The sequence below is a fragment of the Artemia franciscana genome, chromosome 2, assembly GCF_032884065.1.
Source record: "Artemia franciscana chromosome 2, ASM3288406v1, whole genome shotgun sequence".
NCBI classification, from domain to species: domain Eukaryota; kingdom Metazoa; phylum Arthropoda; class Branchiopoda; order Anostraca; family Artemiidae; genus Artemia; species Artemia franciscana.
In genome coordinates, this window is record NC_088864.1 from 20,794,049 (window position 1) to 20,816,177 (window position 22,129).

Sequence of the window (22,129 nt, forward strand, 5' to 3'; positions counted from 1 at the left end):
TGTCGTTCACAAAGCTATTCGCAACCTCATGAATTATGAGGTGGCGACTAGATTATGAGATTTCTAAATGATTAAGTTTATTTGAATCAAAAGATAACCGAGTTAAAGCTTAGAAATAAAAATGGAACTATCAACTGTTTTTCGATGACTTTTTTTTACAGGATCATCCCTTAACTCGTATATGTACTACAATTTAAGGAACTTCATTATCCATATCTTAACCTCTATGGAGGGGACATCAAAGCGGTATTTATTTTCAGAGTTCAGAGTGAAGCTATTAACTTTATGTGTCCAACTTCTGCTCTTACAGTTTAACTAAATCAAAAGAATGGATTTCTTTTGTATTGAGGTGGTCATAGAGGATAGTTTGAATTTTTTTAGATAAACTACATTCTCCTTTAACTAAGATAAACATCACAATTTAATGAATTTCACTACATCGCGAAATTCTCCTGCCAGACTGGTGCTGCTACTTTATAAACTTGTTGACGTTACACGTTGATTTTTAACGTTGAGCTTCAGTTTACTGAGATATGTAATTAAGAAAACAGACAAAGGTGAAGCTGGACGATATCAAAATAAAATGCTAATTCAAAGCCTAAGGTAAATGTATTTGAAAATGGTCATAACTGCTAGCAATACAAAATGTATTTTAAATGGGGATGGTAGATGATGCCACTTATCAGTCGCATGCGTTATTCATATTTTAGGATAGGGGGTCGGTTGTAAAACTTTTGGCCTCTTAAAAAAAAATTGGCCTTTTAACTGTTAAAGTATCGGAAACAATCGGGAAAAAAATGGATTTTTTTTCAAAAAAAATGGAAATCAAAACGTATTTGATACCGTCAAATCTGACATGATGTTATCTAAACCGTGTCTGATATTACCAAATTTAACATAGTGCGATCAAATTTTGTCTGTCTCTATCAATATTATCAAAATCTTGTCAAATTTTATCAAAAACTTACTTGATATTATTCAAGTTCTGCATGATATTGCCAAATCATTTTTAAATATTACAAAACCTTGTATTGCATTTTCGAAGTCTTGTGAGATATTACGACAATCCTTTCTGATATTGATAAATCTTGCTAGTTATTATCAAAATCTAGAATGATGCTAGCAAAGTCGTGTCTGGTACTATCAAAATATAAGGCATTACCAAAATCTTGTGTGATCTTATCAAAATTCTGCCTGAAATTATCACATGTCTTGTGCTACATTATTAAAATACCACATGGTATAATGAGAATCCTCTATGATATTATCAAAACTTTACATAGTATTATCAAAATCTTGCAGGTTATTATGAAAATTCTACCTCATATTAATAGAAATATATTTCTGGTAATATCAAACGTGTTTGATATCGTCAAAATGACATGATGTTATTTAAATCGTGTATACTAATGCCAAATTCAACATAGTGCAATCGAATTGTGTCTGCCATTATCAAAGTAATCAATATCTTGCCAAATATTACCAAACTCTTATATGATGCTATCAAAACTTAGTGTTATATTATGAAACATTTCTTACTACATTATCGAAATTTCAACTGGTATAATGAGAATCCATAATGACAATATCAAAAACATACATGGCATAATCAAAAGCATGCAAGTTATTTAAAAAATCTTGCTAGGTATTATCATTTAATCTTGCAAATTATTAACAAAATATTTTCAGCTATAGTCAAAACGTTTCTGCTATTACCAAAATCTAATATGGTGCTATCAAAATCTTATTACCTACTAGCTGTTGGGGTGGCGCTTCGCGCCCCCCCCCCAAGCCCCCCCGCGCGCGTAAGTCGTTACACGCCATATTAGTTACGCGCCATTGTAGTTGTGTCCCTGTGTCCCACCTGTGAATATAGATAGATTTATATATGTGTTTCAAACTACGTAAAAATTGCGAATATACAACATTTTTGGCTTTCCCACTACTGGGAGCTTTCCGTTTCCAATTGCCAGCAATTGATCTGAAAATATTTGACCAGAGTCATCGTTTTGCAATCGGACACGCATATTTGTAGTTAAGTTTAATATTTTTACGTGTGCCCATAAATTAGAATTTTTCAGGCAAGCATTCATTTCGTCTGCAGGAGTTAAACTACGTAAAAATTGCGAATATACAACATTCTTGGCTTTCCCATTGTCTGTGCATATACAAAGCCGTATGTACTAATAATGACGTCATATGCAAACGCTCTTTTTATAAACAAACAAACATGCATACACACAACTCGTTTTATATAGATAGATAGATAGATAGATACAATACAAATTAACTGCGTAAAACTTGCGAATATACAACATTCTTCGCTTTCCAATTGTCGCTGCATATAAATAGATTGTCAGGTTTACCGACCCTCGAACATGCAACGTACAGTTGTCCATGGGAAAAACAATCAGTATTAAGATCTATACCACATTTTTCTAATGATTGCCCTTGAGCTTTGTTAATGGTGATTGTAAATGCTAATCGAATTGGGAATTGCAATCTTTTAAATTGAAAAGGCAGATCCGTTGGAATCATGGGAATGCGAGGAATAAGAACAGCCTCACCCTCAAAAGGCCCTGTCAAGATTGTGGCCTCTATTAGGTTTTCCATTGTTTTTTTTACGGCAAGTCGCGTGCCATTGCAAAGCTTTGGTGGGTTGATATTTCTTAAAAGTATTATTAGTACGCCTATTTTTAGTTGTAGCACGTGTGGTGCTACAGGAAACCCTGAAAGATCTATGTAATTTAAAAATTCAGATGGATAAATAACCGCTTCATTTGGTTCCAAAACTGTGTCGACTGACTTGTAAAGGACTGCCTGGTCTCGAATCTTGGTCAAAACGATATTGTTGATTTCGTGCACGTCTATATTTTTGGGTGCGAGAATCGCTCTTTCACTTAGCCATTTATTATTTTTATAATTTTTTAGAATATTCGGAAATACTTTTTCAATCAATTCATTTTTGGACGTCACTAAATTACAGAAATCAGCAGGTAGTTGTATACGTCCTGAAATTGAGTCTATCGTATCATAAATGTCTTTTTGTTCCGACGTTAACTTGGAAATGTTATTTTGTACATACGACAATAGATCACTCGTACTGTAACTTTGTTCACGATCCAATTCTACACATGTCGAAACAGCAGCGATACGGTTAGGTGAAGGAATTCCCAAATCCTGAAGAGGTTTGTTTGCCATACGTACGTACAAATCTTCTATAATAACTAAAGTGTAGTTATAAATTTCTGATGTAAAATCAAAAGTCATATCTGACGTCTCTAACTGTTTATGCCAAAAAACTTGCTGCTGATAGAGAAAGTCAGAAAAGAAAGCGTGCCGAGGAACTATCAGCAGCAAGTTTTTTGGCATAGACTCTTTGAGCATCTTCATCAGTCATTGTAAACTTAAACATTAATAGATTTCTACGTGAACATATGTCTTATATAACTTGAATGACGTCACCGTCAAAGCAAAAATGACGACAACTAATTTCATGACGTCAGCCGACACAGAAACATGACGTCACCTGACAACTAATTTCATGACGTCAGCCGACACAGAAACATGACGTCACCTGATCCACAGATCCACAGACAGACAACTTATTTTTATATATATAGATAGATTAACGAAACTTAACATAGTACTATCAAAATCCTGTCTGCTATTATCAGGATATCAGAATCTTGTGAAATATTATCAAGACGATACCTGATATTATGAAAGTCTAGAATGATATTACCAAATCCTGTTATATATTACAAAATCTTTTTTTGTATTATTAAAGTCATGTGAAATATTATGAGAATCAGTTCTAGCATTACCTAAATCATGCAAATTATTATCAAAGATTAGAATGGCTTTAGTAAAATCGTGCCTGGCACTGTCAAAATAGTATCAAGTGTTAAAAAAAACCTTGTATGGTACTATCAAAATCTTTTATGATTTTATCAAACATCATTCACCACATTCTCAAAATATTGTCTGATACAATGGTAATCCTTTATTGCTTAATCAAAACCTTATGTGAAATTATCAAAACCATACAACCTATTAACAAAATCTTGTAAAGATTCTAAGCCCACCAAAAAATCTAAAGTTATAAACGGCACAAGAGCTGATTTTTACGTAGATTACATTTTGTTAACTGATTTCGGTTTAGGTTCATTGGGGGCGTGCATGTGCGCTTACTAAGCTCAAACAAATCTAACTAAAAATCAGTTGCCAGATTGGTGACTTGCGAAAACACAAACATGAATTTTCAACATGAAAATACCTGAAAATTGTCTTTGGAATTATTAGGGGTGCTAGAGGGTGTCGTGTGCTATATATAGTTTGCCACGGTGGTTTGAATTGCCATGGGGGCATCACGTTGGGAGTGTATTGCCAAAATACGATCCAGTGGATTTAAATCATGATTTTTAACAAGGAAATACCTGTAAAATGTCTTAGGAATGATGAGGGGTGCCAGAGGGTGTTCTGTGCCATTCATAGTTCGCCACGGTGGCATAAAATGCCACGGGGGTGTCACTTTTGAAGTAGAATGCTAAAACATAAACTAATGCATTTAAAGCAAATTTTTATCATGAAAATATCTGAAAAATGCCTCTGGAATGATGAGTGTGCCGTCTGTCATCCATAAAATGCCACGGCGGAGGTAACTGCCTAGGACTATCATGATATAATAATGAGATGCTTTTTTCTGGCAGTTCAAGCAAAAATTGTCTATTGGGATATTCAGAAGTCAGAAAACAATCAAGTGATGATGACGGGTACCAGTTGGTGCCACTAGGTGGTCATAGTGTGCCTGCTTGCCTGAATTTCCAGGAGTCATCATAATAAATGTTACTGGGGATTTTTCATTAAGTTTAAAAGATTGATTCTAGTGTAAACGAATATTTTTGATGGAAAATGTTTTGAAAATGCAATATGTGTCATAAATCAATAATGCTTGCCAGAGGGTGTCGTGTGTCATCCACTGAGTGTTACAGGCTGGGAATTGCTAGAAAATATTACCAACGTAAAAAATAAATAAAATATAGAATTGAATCACATGTCCTATGCTCCCTTGAATTTACCTCTAATAAGTCACCCCCTCTTCTCAATGGATCTAGATTTATTGGTTAAAAGTATTGGTTTTTATGCAGTATTATATTTTTGATGCTAGGGATGTACTTAAAGTGAATTTTTCAACTTTTATGTTGATGATCCTTGACTCGACGACTTTCTAGTTGAAAATGTCTACCTCCTACCTGTATAATATTGCCTTCAAGTTTTCTAAGAATTAAGTGCTTTAATAATACTTGCAAATATGTTTTTATTAATAAAAATTGTATGTACAAGAAAAGCCTTCATTCTTTAACTTTCTTGTTCGAGGATAAAACTTCAATTTATTTCGCTAACGTAATAAAAGCATCGTGTAGCCTATGTACATGGGTATGCTCGGCAAATACTGCCCCTAATATAAGTGTGAACTTCTGTGTAGTGAAGAGGAAAAGAAAGACTTGGTCATATTTGAATGTGTGCCGTGTTCTAGCCATAATGACACTCTTGCTTTTATTTCATATCTTATAACAGATTCAAGTTCCAATAGAGTAAAAGACTGCTACGTAAAATGTACTGTAAAAAGAACAATCCCCAATATTATCTGATACCCTCTAAAGTATAACTTAACATGTATGTGCACATAAAATTTAACCAATGGCTAGTAATTGATTTTCCTCCTGCATGATAATTATTGCAGACATAGAAAAAAAACACGATCCATTTAATCATTCTAGAATGGCGGGCAGGGAATTCGCCGTTTGTAGAATAGGCTATCAAGTGGAAAGTATTCCCCGAATAAAATTATCAGAAAGACTTTCTTGGTCCAGCTGTCTAGAGCTCTATTCCTTTGAGGGGGATAATCTCTTTTGAATCATAATGCGGACAAAAACCTTTGAAATATAAAGGTTCCCGAGGAAAAAATATGAAAACATTGAAAGAAAATGAAATCCTGAGGGAAAATTTCTTAAAGCATCACGTAACATCCCACGTGTGCATTATCATTACGTTACACCCTATGTGTGTGTCTTTAGTTACAAGCGTGGATTCCCCACAGACCTTGAAGAAATAAGTAACGTGATAATGTGTTATTCTCAATTACGACAGGGGGCTCCCCACTTTACAAGAGGGCCCTCCGTTGGAATTTGTTGCTAAGTTCCCGGTGGAATTGGATGATAGGAACCCGTTGGAATTGACTGCTAGTGCCCCCCGGTACAATTGGTGGCTAGCCCCCTCGTTCGAATTGGATGCCAGGGGCCCTTAGTGGTTAGGTTATGTTAGGGACCTGGTTAAATTGGATGTTAGGCTCCCTGATGGAATAGGATGCTGGGCTCCGCTAGATTGGGCCCCGTTAGAATTGGATGCTAGGGTCTTGTTGGAATTGGTCGCTAAGGTTCCGTTGGAATCGACTGCTAGGAGCCCCGGTGTCTTGAAGGCTCCCCACTAACGGGCCCTGAAGGTTTTTTCCTGGCCCTCACATATTTCTAAAGAATCAAAGAAACTATGATGTAACGTTTGTATCTTGAATAGCGGACTCTAACATGTCATATTACATAACAACCAAAGAAACATGAAGTAAACAAGCCTTTTTACGTAACATTCAAAAGTAATCAAACCCTAATGTGTAACAAGGGCCTACATCTTGAAGTAAAAGAATCCTATTATGCAACAACCAAAAGTTTACCAATCCTATTACGTAACATACAGGTGTACTATACCGTTACAGGTGCGCTGTAGTGTTGCGTAAGACCCGGGTGCGTGTAATAACGTCTTGAGGGACTAGTAGCTCCAATAATATACCCTCTATGGTTGCGCCTTGTAGCAGAGGGTTGTCACTACTAATAATATTTTTTAATTATGTTTGTTAATATAGACTGTCAAAATCTGTGGCCATATTTTTTTTTATCTTGTATTCATACTTAACTGTTTTTTAATTATTAAAAAATACAAGTAAATGATCCTTTTTCATTAAAATCATTTTTTTTCCTGCTACTAAATAGAACTTTGTTATATTTTGTTTACTACTCGAATGATATCAAGTTATGCCGATTTTTTTTTTTTTTTTTTATTAAAATGCAACTTTTTTATGTTCTGTTTTAGATACAAATGTGCATCCGAAGCCTGTACAATAGCTGCAATGCTCTCAGTGAACAGTTCTGTTTTTTATCGGCCGAAAGACAAAGTACTTCAAGCTGACACTGCAAGAAAAAATTTCTTTGTCCCTGGAGGGGATCACCTGTCACTTTTCAATGTTTACGACCAATGGGTAAGATTTTCGACAAATTTTTTATCCATTCTGTTGTATTTGAATCTATGCTTGTTTTTTCTTTCTTTTACTTTGGTTTTAGGTCGTTTTCCTCTTTCCATACATTTTTAATTGTCAATTCTTTTTTTGCCTTTATTTCTGCCTTATTTTGAATTTTCCTAAACTTGGGACATATCTAAATCTTTTTCTCAAACCAGAAAAACTCAGTGTGCCAATTTAAAAAAAAAATGAAACTGTTTTCGAGAAAAAATACATGAAATACACAGTTATTCCTCGCTTAAAAAGAGTAGATATATGTTATTTATAAAACGACACGGTGTTATTCCCCCCCCCCCTTCCCAGAAAAAGCTCCTGATGTGTGCTTCTACTTACCTGCGATAACTTACTCTTAAATACTTCCAGGAAGAAAGTGGTTTTTCATCTCAATGGTGCTATGAAAATTTCATTCAGCATCGATCGATGAAACGAGCAAGAGATGTACGGGATCAACTGGAAGGTTTAATGCAACGTGTTGAAATCGAAATGACTTCTAGTCCAACAGAAACTGAAAGCATCAGAAAGGTAATTATTTTTTTTCTAGCCCCAATCATAGGTCTCAACTTAGTTAAGTTTTGTAGCCATAACCGCCCTTAAATCGGTTCTTGTGGGTGAGGGCAGATTTAATAATTACAACACCGTTTGTCTTTACTAAAATATTTCAAAATTAATAAAATTACAGTACATGTAAACAAAAAGTATATCTAGTACGTACTTGTATGAAACTTTTCTTCTAAAAAAATAATTCAATTTTAAACAGGAATTTAATAGTATTTAATCAAACAGTTCGTGGTAACGAACTGTAGTAAGGAGTGACCCGGTTCAATAGTAACCAAAACTCTAAAAAATGGAATTTTGATACCAATAGCTACATCAAAAGAATCGCATTTTAATGCTGATTTTAAATATATAATATGATGTTAAATGGTTGGAAATTACTGATAGCCAAAGAAAAGTACATTGAATTGACTGTTGTTAAAGCCTATTATAGATTAAATTAACTCAAATATTACGACATACGAAGAGATAAATTGGATTAAAGTTATGAAAATACTAGGAGGATGGGGGAAGCCTTTTAAAATTTATCCGATTTAGCAACAGATAATTATGAAATTATGGCCAAATAAAAGGTGAATTTTCCCTTAGATTTGCGACTTAAAATCTTTTAACAAGAAAATGTAGCAGTTATACCATGATTTAGCCATTTTTTAATGTAGTTCCTAAAATTGCTATTTTCTTTTTACTTTACTTTTCAATGGTGATTTAATTTAAAAATTCATGGAGAATTCCTCCTCTAAACCAAGTTCTTTACCCCCACACCTAACAAATTCGCTAAAGTTAAAGTAAAACAAGATGTAGTAGGCTGCTCTTTTACTTACTAAAATGCAAAATATGTCGCCTTCTAATGGAACCTATGGATTGTATGCATTTTTCTATGAAAATACTCGCTTGCCTTACAGAAACCTACCAGTTATATAAAATAAGATTCCGAAGACTGCTAAAGTTATGGCAACATGTGTATTGTGCGAAGTGCAAAACGTCAACCATTTTTTGAAGATATTATTTTCCCCTAATACCTGCATTCATTTTTTTGCTGATGACAATCCTGAGATCCATAAAACTACCTTGAAAAGGTTTTGCAGTTATTGGATATTCAAATTTTATAGTCCTACTGCTACCAACTACTAATTGTAGTACCCAAGTGCCTGAAGCAACACAACATAGAGTTCTGTCTCTTGACAATATCCTGTTCGAGGGTAGCTACTCGTCAAGGAAGAAATTTTTGTTACAGGTAGTTTTGAACCTCAATTCCGAGAGTGTTCAGGCCGGGGTCTGTTAACTCTGCTGCCACGAGGTAGAATTGTTAAAAATCGGATGATTTTAGCAGGTGAAATCTTATTAAATTCAGAAAAATTGGACCAAACCTTCCTAGAAATAGTGATGCTCATGTGTCCGAAAGTAAAATTTCAGTTCTCCCTCCCCCCTCTCACCCGTAATAATGGCAGCATATTTCCTACCGGGTTTCACATGACTATACATTGGTCCTAAAAATTGGATACATGCCTAAATGATATACTGAAAATGAGAAAGCTCATTCAAAAAGATAATTTTACGAATTCCAAGGTTGACAAGTATATATCCGTGACTGAGGATTATCAGTTGTCATTGAGGGAAGCAAGAGCTTTGCTTAGCAAATATCAGGAATTCATTCTAAATATAAAGGTCCCCACTTAAGCCATTCATGTAATCGTTTTTAAAGCCACTATTTCGGGACTTTTAAGCCTTATGCACAGGATGGTAGGCCCCCAACCATCATGGTACTTTCTAACTGAAAGGAGAAAATCTTAGTATACAACAAAATAATGCATAATAAAACAGGAAGTATTAGGATACACCGTGGACTTTTTACGATAGATTCGCGAACCCCCTAGGGCTCATGGACCAGATTTGGAAATCCACTGCATTAGTCAATGTAGTTCTCTATACAATTATTTTAAAAGGCGATCGGTAAATAATACACTGATTCATCACCTGGCTCACGATTGCAATCTAAATGCTTTCATTAGAAGTACTAATAAAATCAGAATGTAAGAGGAGGGATGGGGGGGGGAGAGTGAGTGTTCATTATCAGTTTTAGCGTTGCTTATTATTCTCATTTGGAAAGACTTTTTTTTATTATTTAATCAGAGTCTAGTCTTGCCTATCAAGGTGATCGTGGTCTAGATCAGGCATAATTGTGGCTAAGAAATGTTACTCCAAGTTGATATCTTTGCTCAGAGGTCTCAAGTCATCTATATTGTAGTTTCATAGATGTCTAGATACCACAGTTTGGTAAGATAGCACAGTTGAGTGAGTAACACACAATCATTGCTGCCTCTGACAATTTAACAATCTCTTAAGACTCACTTACAATAATGCCATAATATGCAAAATAAACAAGACATTAAACAATAATAACGTATAGACTTATTATACATGTTGAGGGAGATTTTGATATATATACGCTCTTTCCAAGATTTAAGACTCAGAACTAAAATCCCAAGATCTGGGGGGAATCTCAAGGAGCGGCAGCCCTGGTCCAAAAATACCCTAAAGAGGGTATTATTTAATATTTTTTATGGATAATATTTTCGTATAATGTCGTCTTAAAAGATGGGGCTTATGGTGTTGTGCTTTGCTTTTCAAGATTAAAAAAAAAAAATGAAAAAAGTTATCTTTGGAGACCGAGTCTTAAGGTGATTAAATTTTTGATAAACGAGACTTTGTGATTTGTTTTTTTCTTTTTCTAGAGTATCACTGCTGGATATTTTTATCACACTGCTAGATTATCAAAAGGTGGATATAAAACAGTAAAGCATAATCAGCCTGTCTTAGTCCACCCCAATAGCAGTTTATTTGAGGATCTTCCCCGATGGGTCATCTACCATGAGCTGGTTTTCACAACTAAAGAGTATATGAGACAGGTATGTTTTTTTTGTTTTTTTTTATTCATATTAACAATCAACAAGTTATTACTTTAAAAGGTGTATATTCCACACTTAATGTAAATGCTTTCTCTGTAGCAAGTGATTGTGCGTCAAACCTGCAGCTGTAACTTGTACCAATAATTAAATTTATTTAATTATTTAATAATTAAATTTATTTTATTAAAATAGATAATTAATAATAATCAATAATTAAAATTGATAATAATTAAATAATAATATATTAAACTAAATAATAATTAAAAATAAATAATAATTAAATTTATGTAATTAAATTTATTTGTCTCTTTCTTAGAGAAGGATCTAAACTTATTTAAAAAGGACAAAAGTCGTTCTTTTATCAAAGATATTCAATCAGTTTTCATCGTATTTTTAATCTAAAAATCTTTGTACACAAATTTCCCAAAATTTTATTCGGTATATGGGTGCTTCAACGGTGAAATGGTAGCAATTGTTTCATCCTTTGTTGATGTATTAAAACCGTTAGAGGCTGTTAAAACCGTTAGAAATAACGTACCAAAACTTGCACAAGGAACGCAAACTTCAAGAACATGTTTGGACTAAGTTATGCAGAAGCACCAGACCTAAAATATTAAATAAAAATTGAGTCGTAAGCCTACTCTTACTCCAAGGATCAGCTCCATTAGATCTTCAGGCACTTGGGACACTAGCCCATGTCAGCTTCTTCTTGTTTCTCCTTTTTCAAACAAAAAATATTACGTATGTGAGGGAGTTTATCTCTCCCAAATAGCTCACTTTTGCGCTAAAGTTTTTTTAACTTTTAAAAGAGGTTGTTGTTCTAATTAAAAAGCCTTTTTGATTCTGGAGTCATTCTTAAATAACTGGAACAAAAATCAAACATGGGTTGAGGCCAAAATAATTTCAAAGATTTAAAGAACATGAAAATTGGAACTTGGAATGTTACAACGTTAAAAAATGACTATCGCATCGACATTTTGACTGACGAATTCAGACGGTTTGAACTGGATTTATTAGGAGTTTCAGAAACTCATATCCCAGGGGTAGGAAGCATGAAATTAGGTGACATATAATTTGTTTACTCAGGCAGGAAAGATGGGGTACAGAGACAGGGAGTAGGGCTCATGATGAATAAGGAAGCTGCTAAGTCTTGTTTAGGATGGGAAGGTGTTAATAATAGAATACTAAAGATCACCATCTAATACTGTCTAAGGTTAATTTAAAGCTGAAATTTCGGAAGGGTAACTACCTCCCAGAAAGTTATGATGCTGGTAGACTCCAGGATGAAAATTTGAGAAAAAACTTCCAGGAACAGTGGAATGCTAAACTTGAGAGTTTAAATTTGACAATGCGGAAGATGGATGGAATAATTTCAGAAAAACAATTTGTGAAGTTGCTGATGGTGTCTTTGGGAAGAGTGCTAAGACTGCAACTAGGAATATTAGTGAAAAAAGTTTAGGTTTAATAGAGAGTAGAAGGGGTTTTTACAAGAATTATCCGAGTGATAGGTCGTATGAAAACAAAAGGAATGTAAAGAAAGTCGAGAAAGCTTTAAAATATGAACTAAGGAGATGTGAAGTGGAGGCCTTGGATAAAATTGCTGAGGATTTGGAAGATGCAGCTAGACGGCATAATAGTAAAATACTATACTGGCATGTTAATAAATTGAAAGGGAGTAGCCGATCCGGACTAGTCCCAGTTAAAGATAGAAATGGGGTCACAATTAGTGATAAGGAAAAAGTTAAAGAAAGATGGGCGGAACATTTTGAGAATGTGCTAAACCGAGATACAGTTGCAGGAAAAGATATAGCTGAAAATGAAAAAGTTTGTGATACCTTGGATGTGATGGAAGATTTGTTTTTTGAGGAAGAATTAGCGACAGTACTAAAAGCATTAAAAAATAATAAGACTCCAGGTGTTGATAGTGTGATAATTGAGTTTCTTAAATATGGTGGCTCTGAGGTTAGAAATAAGCTACTGAAGATTATGAATATGATTTTTGAAAAAGGGAAAGTACCCAATGATTTTTGATATAGATAGCAAATTACTTAGTAATATGATACTTTTTAGACTGAGAGATGCTGTTGACAAAGTTTTAAGAGAAGAACAGTGCGATTTTAGAAAAAGTAGAGGATGTGTCGACCAAATTTTCACTCTTAGGTTAATAATTGAGAAGTGCCTGAGTTGTCAAATACCTTTGGTCCTCAGTTTTATAGATTATGAATAAGCGTTCGATTCTGTTTAAAGAACAGCTTTAGCAAAGGTCTTATCCTTGTATGGTATACCAGACAAAAACATTAAAGTGATTAATGTATGTACGAGAATAACACTGCTGCGTTTAAGTTAGGAAATGAGGTTAGCAGCTGGTTTTGTATTAATTCTGGAGCTAAACAGGGTTTTGCTCTATCCCTCTTTGTATCGATCGTTTTGATGGACTTTGTCTCAAGAAACACAGGAAAGGCAATGGGAGACCACAGAATTAAATGGAGAGGAAAACTCTCCTGGATTTAGATTATGCTGATTATTTAAGCATCCTAGACGAAAGTGTATGCAAAATCAGTGAACTTATAGAGGTATTGTGATCTTAGGGCGGTAGAATAGATTTGAAAATTAATGTTAAGAAAACTAAGGCTAGGAATAAGTGAAGATGAAAAGGTGACATTGGGTAACGAAAAGATTGATCAGGTTGGGAGCTTCACTTACCTTGGTAGTATTATTAGTAAAGATGGTGGGAGCAGTGAAGATGTTAAAAGCAGAATAGCTAAGGCTCAGGGTGTTTTTTCACAGTTGAAAAAAGTTTGGAAGAATAGAAAAATAAGTCCGCAAATAAGGATTAGAATATTGGAAGCTACAGTGATGACAGTGGTCAAATATGGCTCTGAAGCATGGGCGCTCCGAAAAGCAGATGAAAATTTACTAGATGTTTTCCGGAGAAATTGCCTACGGATTGTTCTGGGTACCCGGCTGACTGACCGTATTTCAAACAGTAGGTTGTACGAAAAATGTGGTTCAATCCCGCTTTCTATGGCTATAATGAAATAAATGTTGATATGGCTAGCCCACGTACTGCGGATGAAGGATGACAGACTGCCGAAGATTGTCCTTTTTGGCCAACCGTCTGGGGCTACACGGAAAGCAGGTCGTCTTTGTCTGGGTTGGGAGAATGTCATAAATAAAGATTTAAAGGAAATGGGAACTTCCTGGGAGGGTGTAAAGAGGGAGGCCTTGAATAGATTAGGTTGGAGGAGGAGCGTGCGTAGCTGTGTTGGCCTCAGGCGGCTTGGTGCTACAGTGAGTTATTAGTTATTAGTAGTAGTATTATAAGGTTATTATTAGTTAAAGTTAAAATTAATATGTAAATTTGATTTAATTATTCATATACGGTTAGCAATCTTCAAAACCTGCTTTAATTCAAAAACGTTAAGAAATTAAACAAAAGAACAAGTTTTTTCAATCGAAAGTAAGGAGCAACATTGAAACTTAAAGCGAACAGAAATTATTCCGTATATGAAAGAAGCTGGCCCCTCCTCTTCGCCCCGCTCTTTACGCTAAAGTTTGACTCTTTCTCGCAATTCCACTTTTTTAAAACAATAAAAACTTTAGCGTAAAGAGTGGATCGTTTAGGAGGGGATAGCCCCTCCTGGTCATTTTTTTTTAAATAATGCTAGGAAATCCGGCACCCCTTCATGGAGAATTCCCTTCCCCATGAAAAAGTCCTCCATGGAAAGATTCTCCCATTTAACTCTCTCCCCCGACCCCCTCCCCCACCAGGAAAAATCCCTGCTGAAAAAGTATGTATATTTTCCAATAACCAATGCTCTATGTTAACAATAGGCAAAGTTCACAACTTGCAGTCCATCCCCCGGGGACCATGGGGGATGAAGTTATCCTCACCTGACATAGGTATTAAATTTTTTTACTGTTCTCAAGAAAATGGCTGTCTTTAAATTTTGATCGGGTGACTTTGGGGGATCGTCACTTAAAAAGCGCACTAGAACTTATAATCTCCGCTTAAATGAGCCCTCTTGTGATATTCTAGGGTCAATATGATAACCCCTGGAAAAGAAAAAAAAACAAAAAAAAATAAATAAAAATGTAGTCGTGACCTTTCTTCTGACAAAAAAAAATAAAATCCCACATTTTTGCAGATAGGAGCTTGAAACCTCTAAAGTAGTGTTCTCTGATGCGTTGAATCTGATGGTGTGATTTTCATTAACATTCTATGACTTTTAGGGGGTGTTCCCCTCTTTTCTCGAAAATAAGGCAAGTATTCTCTGACTCCTAACTTTTGATGGGTAAGACTAAACTTGATGAAACTCATATATTTGAAATCAGCATAAAAATCTGATTCTTTTAATGTATGTATTGGTATTTAGAATTTCGGCTACTAATGAGTTGGGTCGCTCAATGAATGTTATCTGTTAATGAAGTATGCGTATCATCCGTGCCAGTAAACCACGACATGGTTGGAATTCTACTCTTTCTGTGGTTTCTCCATAAAATGATGGGTCCGTCTGACCCATCATTCTGTGAAAAGAAATCAAGTTGACTAATTGTTGACATTACCGTATCACATTGGCAGTACCAATTAACGTGACATTCGGGCTTATTTGCATGGAGTTCACACTGAACACAAAGTTGAATCTTTGTAATAAGAGCAAGAAAACACATAAAATATTGATGCTAGTTTTAGAGATGGATTCAAAGGATTCAATAAAGTTTTACAGATGGAAATATGTAAAGCGTCAACTATTCCGTATATGAAGGTTTGTCCTCTCCTTAATACCTTGCTCTTAACGCTAATCTGTTAGACTTTAAAAAAAAACTTCCTTTACCAAGTAAACGGCCCTTGTGTTTCAGCAGCCGTACTAAAAAAAATGGGACAAACAGTCAAACTTAAGCGTAAAGAGCAAGGTATTGAAGGCGGGTCAACCCTTCATATACGGAATAATTTCCGTTCGGTTTGAGTTTGAATGTTGCTTCTTACTCTTAAATAAAAAAATCTTTTTTTTTTATCTAATTTCTGATCATTTTTCAAATAATACCCGTAAATCTGCCTCACCCTTCATGGAATATACCTCCCCCTCAAGGAAAACTTATCCCTAGAAATTTCATCCAACGTATAGTACAAAATTCCCCCTTCAAATTACCTCCAGACAGTTCCATCCTTGCTGAAAATCTCCCCCCCCCCCTCCGTAAAATGTCTTGCAGATTATTCAGCATGAAAATTCTTCTTAGCATACTTTCCTTTAAAAAAGACTTTAATCTCTATTCGGTTCGTCCATCACTCCCGAAATGCCCCCTTCCGTAAAATTTTTCCCTGAAATCAAAACACGCGGAAAAAAGCCCCCGTACGTCTATACTTGCAAATTTGAGTTGACAAAAATAATGTAAGACAATTAACAAGAATTTCGTATAGGAATTCAGTCATGTAAAATTTTTCATGGAATTTTCCCCCCCCCCCTGTAAATTTCTCTCCCTAAGGAAGATTCTCCCGATAGAAATCTACACCAAGCACAAATTCCCCCCCCCCCAAAAAAAATGCCTGTATACTTCCCAATGACAAATACTATACGCAAACAATGGGCAAATTTCGTAACTTACAGGCTTCTCCCCACGGACTGTGGGGGGTAATTTTACCTTAGTTATTTGGTATTTCAAATATACTAGACAAAATGGCTATTTCAAAGTTTTGATCAGATTACTTTGTGAAATGAATGGACTTGTGAGGGGGGGGGGCAGTTGCTCTCCAATCTCTTTTGTCCGGGTTGCAGCGGTTGCTAGCAACCTAGTAAGAAACAATCATGTCCCATAGTAAAAAAAACAAAATAGCCCATAACTCCTAAAGCTAGTGTCAGATCAAAAAAAAAAGTATATTAATAGAACAATATTGTCCAATACACCCATATAGGAAACTCACTGTCTCTTGGCTTGATTAACAAGGAAAATATATTGGTTTGAAAATCAAGAAAAGTGGCTGAAACCACAATATTCTGCATCGACGGTATCTTTTCTTCTTTTCTTTTTTTTACCTCAGCTACCTCGGCACTAGACAATCAATCATAGAGAGCTGTTTAATGGCTCATTTGAAAGGATATTGATGTATTTAAAAACCTTGCATAATTAACGAAAAAAAATTAAAAAACCAAAATCTTTTTTTTTACCAAAAACCGCATTTTCTGTAGCTCTGTAGTAGAGAATGTTATTATCTCCTTAATTCCTGGGGCCAAACTTTGTTTTGGCTCAACTCCTAAAGTGCTTATCTCTATAACGTAGTGCTTTATTTCTGTAGAAAAAAAAAATTTTTTTGTTCTCAGTTCAGGATCGCTAAATTTATTATGTAAACTGCCAATAGGTTTATGGTATTAAGCAATAATTTTAATTTTTAAATTAAAACTAGAAAAATACTTGTAAATGTTTAAATTAGTTTGACTTATTACATCATACAAGACAGGCACGGGTTTGATCCCTGGCATAGCCAGTTATTTGGTTTGGGACGGGGGTCAGTGGCATGACTCTCTAAGCTCAGCCAGAGTCGACCCAGCTTTAAATGGGTACATGGAGAAATCTGGGGAAGGTAAGCAGGAAGGGTGTGCGAAAGTACAGGATGACTGGCCCCCAGCCCCCTATTGCACTTCCTAGCTGAAAGGCCAAGAAACGGAGATTGGCAACGCCGGTTTGGACCTTAAGGGTCTAGTGCTGTCACACTTACTTACTTACACACTTACATATAAGACGTAATAAGTCAATGCAACATTTATACACGGTTATCTTTCGATAAGATAATTTTATTTTAATTTTCAGCTCAGGATTGCTAAAGTTGTTATGTAAACTTGCAAAAATATTTATTGTGTCTGAGCAATAATTTTAATTTTTTTAATTTAAACTAGAAAAATACCTGAAAATTTTAAAATTGGCTTTGGTTTTTGCTAGGTTTTAAGTACTTGATTCGTGATTTTATGGATGATTTTAAACATTGACGAGAAATGGTCTGAAGTGAAAAAAGAATAGAAAGTGTATAAGTATCAGAGTCAAGTAATTACAGTGATCCGGGTTGCAGCAACTTAGTTAGAGACGGTCACGTCCAGTGCTATTATGTTAAAGAACGAACTATAGACAATAGTAATTAATATGTTTAAATAAACAATTTATATATATAGATGACACACCACACGCTTATCTTTCGACAGGATAATATAAGTAAAATGTCTATTGAAAGTATATTTACCCATATTCGTCTCAGCACTATCTTGCTTGCAGCTGCCGGTCCAATCATTTCATATAAAGGATCGGTATAATGAATCATAAAAAGAGATTAAGTAGGTTTCATGGGTATCGTGGCTGCAGAGATAGTTGAGACCTAGTAAAGAATATTTATATTAAAAGGCGATCATTAGAAGAACTAACCATTGCATAGATTGGAGTTCAGTTAGTTTCCTGATTCTTTGAGGCTCGTCTCTTACTTTTCCAAAGAATAAAAAATAGTAGTCTTTTTCCTGTTTGTAATCAGGTTTCTTTATAAGTGAGCAATAATTGTTTTAATTTAATGTCGTTTAAAATATATAAGGGGTTGATTGAATTTATCTTAGACAAAGACTGTAGCCAATGGTACTTGAAGTATTTAAGTAAATGTTGTGTTTTAAAGCAATTTCAAGTTGTTATCCGGGTGCAGGGGTAGCTAACAACTTAGTAAGAGACGATCACGTCCCATTGGGAAAAATAAATAGCTCATAACTCCGTAAAACAGAGTCAGATCAAAAAACGAAGTAAACTATTAGAACTGCCATGTCTGAAACTCCTACATAAGAAATTTATATTCTCTTGGCTTGATCAACAAAGAAAACACTTCGGCTCGAAAAAGAAGAAAAGTGGCTTGAACTGCGATATTTTGTATCGACGACATCTTTCTTTTCCGTTTGTTTCTCTTCAGCTAGCTCGGTACGAGAAAACCATAGAGAGCTGTTTAATGGCTTATTTGAAAGGAAATTGATGTATTTAAAAAAAAAGTTTAAACTAACAAAAAAAAATTAAAACAAAAAATCATTTTACGAAAAATGGCATTCTTTTATAGCTCTACAGTAGCAAATGTTATTAACATCTACTTGCGGTTGAATATTCTTAACATTAATATTCAATCCTACTCTTGCACCCTGAACCCTCAAAACTTACAAAATTCATACATTTTGTCAATACTTTTATCTCGGACACTCAAATCATCTGCAAATTCTAAGTCTAGGAAATGTTCCCTTCCTGTTTGATTCCATACTCTCCCGTAGGCTTTTCCGGCCTCCTTAGGACGAATTCCATCAAACTAATCCGCATAAAGGAGAATAGGATACAACCCTGCTGAACTCCTGATTCATCATCAAACGAGCTACTAACCCTACTTACTGTCTTCATCGTATCCATATTTCTCTCGTGCATAGTACTAATCCCTTTAATACACTTTTCTGATATACCATACAAGGATATGAACTTCAATAAATCTCTTATGTTGGTTGAATAAAATGCATGTTTATAATATATAAGTTGAGGACTAAAGGGCTGTGATGACTCAGACATTGTTCAATTATTAATTTAAGGCGAAAATTGTCGATACATCCTCTCTTCTTCCTTAATCTGCACTATTCTTCACTTAAGCTTTATCTGCAGCGTCTCCTACTCTAATAACTATCATCATGCTAAGTAATTTGCTCTATGTAGAAACCAAGGTAACGCCTCTATAATTACCACACTTTTTTTTATCACTTCTTGTCAAAGGGGTTGAATAAAACTTCTCCCAAAGTTCAAATCAATTTTGTTTCTTCTATATAGGAAATGAAAGAAAAAATTGAGACAATCCTTTTGAGTTAGAGACCGCTGAATAGTCTGTAAAATATGATTTATCTTCTTATTTTTTCTTATCCTGAATTATATTTGAATAATTTTATAGGTCATCGAAATTGAAAATAAATGGCTTCTTGAAGTTGCTCCTCATTACTACAAGGCAAAAGATTTGGAAGATTCATTATCTAAGAAAATGCCCAAAGAAAAAGGAAAGTCTAAAGAAGAATTAGGAGATTGATCTTATTTTTCTTGTTTTATAACTTCAATTATAAAAATATGTCTTATAAATATTTTGTATCTAATTAAATTTGTTTGTGTTTATATTTCGTCAGAATGGCTATGCTTGGACATTGAACTGTTTGGCTGGAGCTATGGTTCGAACTCCACTATAAAAAATTGTAAAAAAGAAACCATATTGTAAAAAAAAAATTCTTTGTTTATTTCTGATTCTGCTCCATATAGCCTTCGTTCTTCATATAATATCTGCGGTCCGCCTACCCATACTATTCGATCAGATTTCAATCCCCACATTACTTATCAACAGGTCTGGAATTTACTGCGTTCTTCATTACAGAGATACCACTCATTTTCGATTTTTAAAAGGATTCTTAATGATCATTTAGTAAAGAATCAAATAGAATAGCATTTTGTTTTTGTTTGTTGTTGTTTTTTTTTTTTTTTCCTTTTCCTCTGAGTTGATGTCCCTTGAGTGTTTGTTCATGGTGTATGGTTGTCTTCTCTGCGCTTTGAATCCCAGGCCTCATATATGTTTTCTTTTTCATTTTATATGTTACTAGGTGTTGGGGTGCTTCGCGCCCCCCCAAGGCCCCCAGCGCGCGTAAGTCGTTACGTGCCATATTAGTTATGCGCCATTGTAGTTGTGTCCCGCCTGTGAATATAGATAGATATATATATATATGTTTTTAACTACGTAAAACTTGCGAATATACAACATTCTTCGCTGTCCCATTGTCTGTGCATATAAATAGATTGTCAGGTTTACCGACTCTTGAACATGCAACATATAATTGTCCATGGGAAAAACAATCCGTATTCAGATCTATACCTCATTATTCTAATGATTGCCCTTGAGCTTTGTTGATAGTGATTACTAATCGAACATTTCCTGTGTCCCCGTCGTCATTTATATATCCCCCTGTGCCCCCAGGTGTCCCCGTTGTAGTTGTGTCCCTGTATCCCGGTCGTCATTTGTGTCCCGGTGTCCCAGTCTGTAATTTCTCTTTGAGTGTCCCGGTCGTCATTTATTTTCCCTGTGTCCTGGTGTCCCGACAAACATGCTTCTTCTTTTTTTTTGCAGCTTTTTTTGTTTTTTTAGCTTTTTTTCTTTTTAGTTTTTTACCTTTTTTAGTTTTTTCCTTTTATTTAAGTTTTTTTCTTTTTAGGTTTTTTCTTCTTTTTCGCGCCATATTAGTTACGCGCCATTGTAGTTGTGTCCCTGTGTCCCACCTATGAATATAGATAGATAGATATATATATATGTTTTTTAACTACGCAAAACTTGCGAATATACAACACTAGCTGTTGGGGTGGCACTTCGCGCCACCCCAACACCTAGTAGGTGGGGGCGCTTCGCCCCCCCCCCGCGCGTAAGTCGTTACGCGCCATATTAGTTACGCGCCATTGTAGTTGTGTCCCTTTGTCCCACCTGTGAATATAGATAGATATATATATGTTTTTAACTATGTAAAACTTTCGAATATACAACATTCTTCGATGTCCCATTGTCTGTGCATATAAACAGATTGTCAGGTTTACCGACTCTTGAACATGCAACATAAAATTGTCCATGGGAAAAACAACCCGTATTCAGATCTATACCTTATTATTCTAATGATTGCCCTTGAAGCTTTGTTGATGGTGATTGCTAATCGAACATTCCCTGTGTCCCCGTCGTCATTTATATATCCCCCTGTGCCCCCGTCGTCCCCGTTGTTGTTGTGTCCCTGTGTCCCGGTCGTCATTTATATTCCCAGTATCCCGGTCGCTAATTGTGTCCCAGTGTCCTAGTCTGTAATTTCTCTTTGAGCGTCCCAGTCGTCATTTATATTCCCAGTATCCCGGTCGCCAATTGTGTCCCAGTCTGTAATTTCTCTTTGAGCGTCCTGGTCGTCATTTATGTTCCCGGTGTCCCGGTCGTCATTTGTGTCCCGCTGTCCCGGTCTGTAATTTCTCTTTGAGTGTCCCGGTCGTCATTTATTTTCCCTGTGTCCTGGTGTCCCGGTCGTCATTTGTGTCCCGGTGTCCCGGTCTGTAGTTTCGTCAGTCGACAAACATGACATCAGACGACAAACAACTTCATGACGATATACAGCTCAACCCTAACAATGACGTCAGTCGACAAACATGACATCAGTCGACACACAAACATGACGTCAGTCGACAGACACACAAACAACTTATTTTTATATATACAACATTTTTCGCTGTCCCATTGTCTGTGCATATATATAGATTGTCAGATTTACCTACT

The 22,129-nt window shown here is 35.3% G+C and overlaps 1 protein-coding gene across 1 annotated transcript in view; it reads left to right on the forward strand.

The window, feature by feature from the left end:
• The window catches only part of LOC136038580 (pre-mRNA-splicing factor ATP-dependent RNA helicase DHX16-like), a 75,482-nt gene extending 55,523 nt beyond the window's left edge, over nucleotides 1-19,959 (forward strand). Inside the window, exons 14-17 of the mRNA XM_065721774.1 lie at nucleotides 7,147-7,312; nucleotides 7,715-7,873; nucleotides 10,639-10,812; nucleotides 19,745-19,959. Of these exons, the coding sequence (XP_065577846.1) occupies nucleotides 7,147-7,312; nucleotides 7,715-7,873; nucleotides 10,639-10,812; nucleotides 19,745-19,876 (631 nt within the window). The 3' untranslated portion in view covers nucleotides 19,877-19,959. The remainder of the gene's footprint in view (nucleotides 1-7,146; nucleotides 7,313-7,714; nucleotides 7,874-10,638; nucleotides 10,813-19,744) is intronic.
• Nucleotides 19,960-22,129: the final 2,170 nt, after the last annotated feature.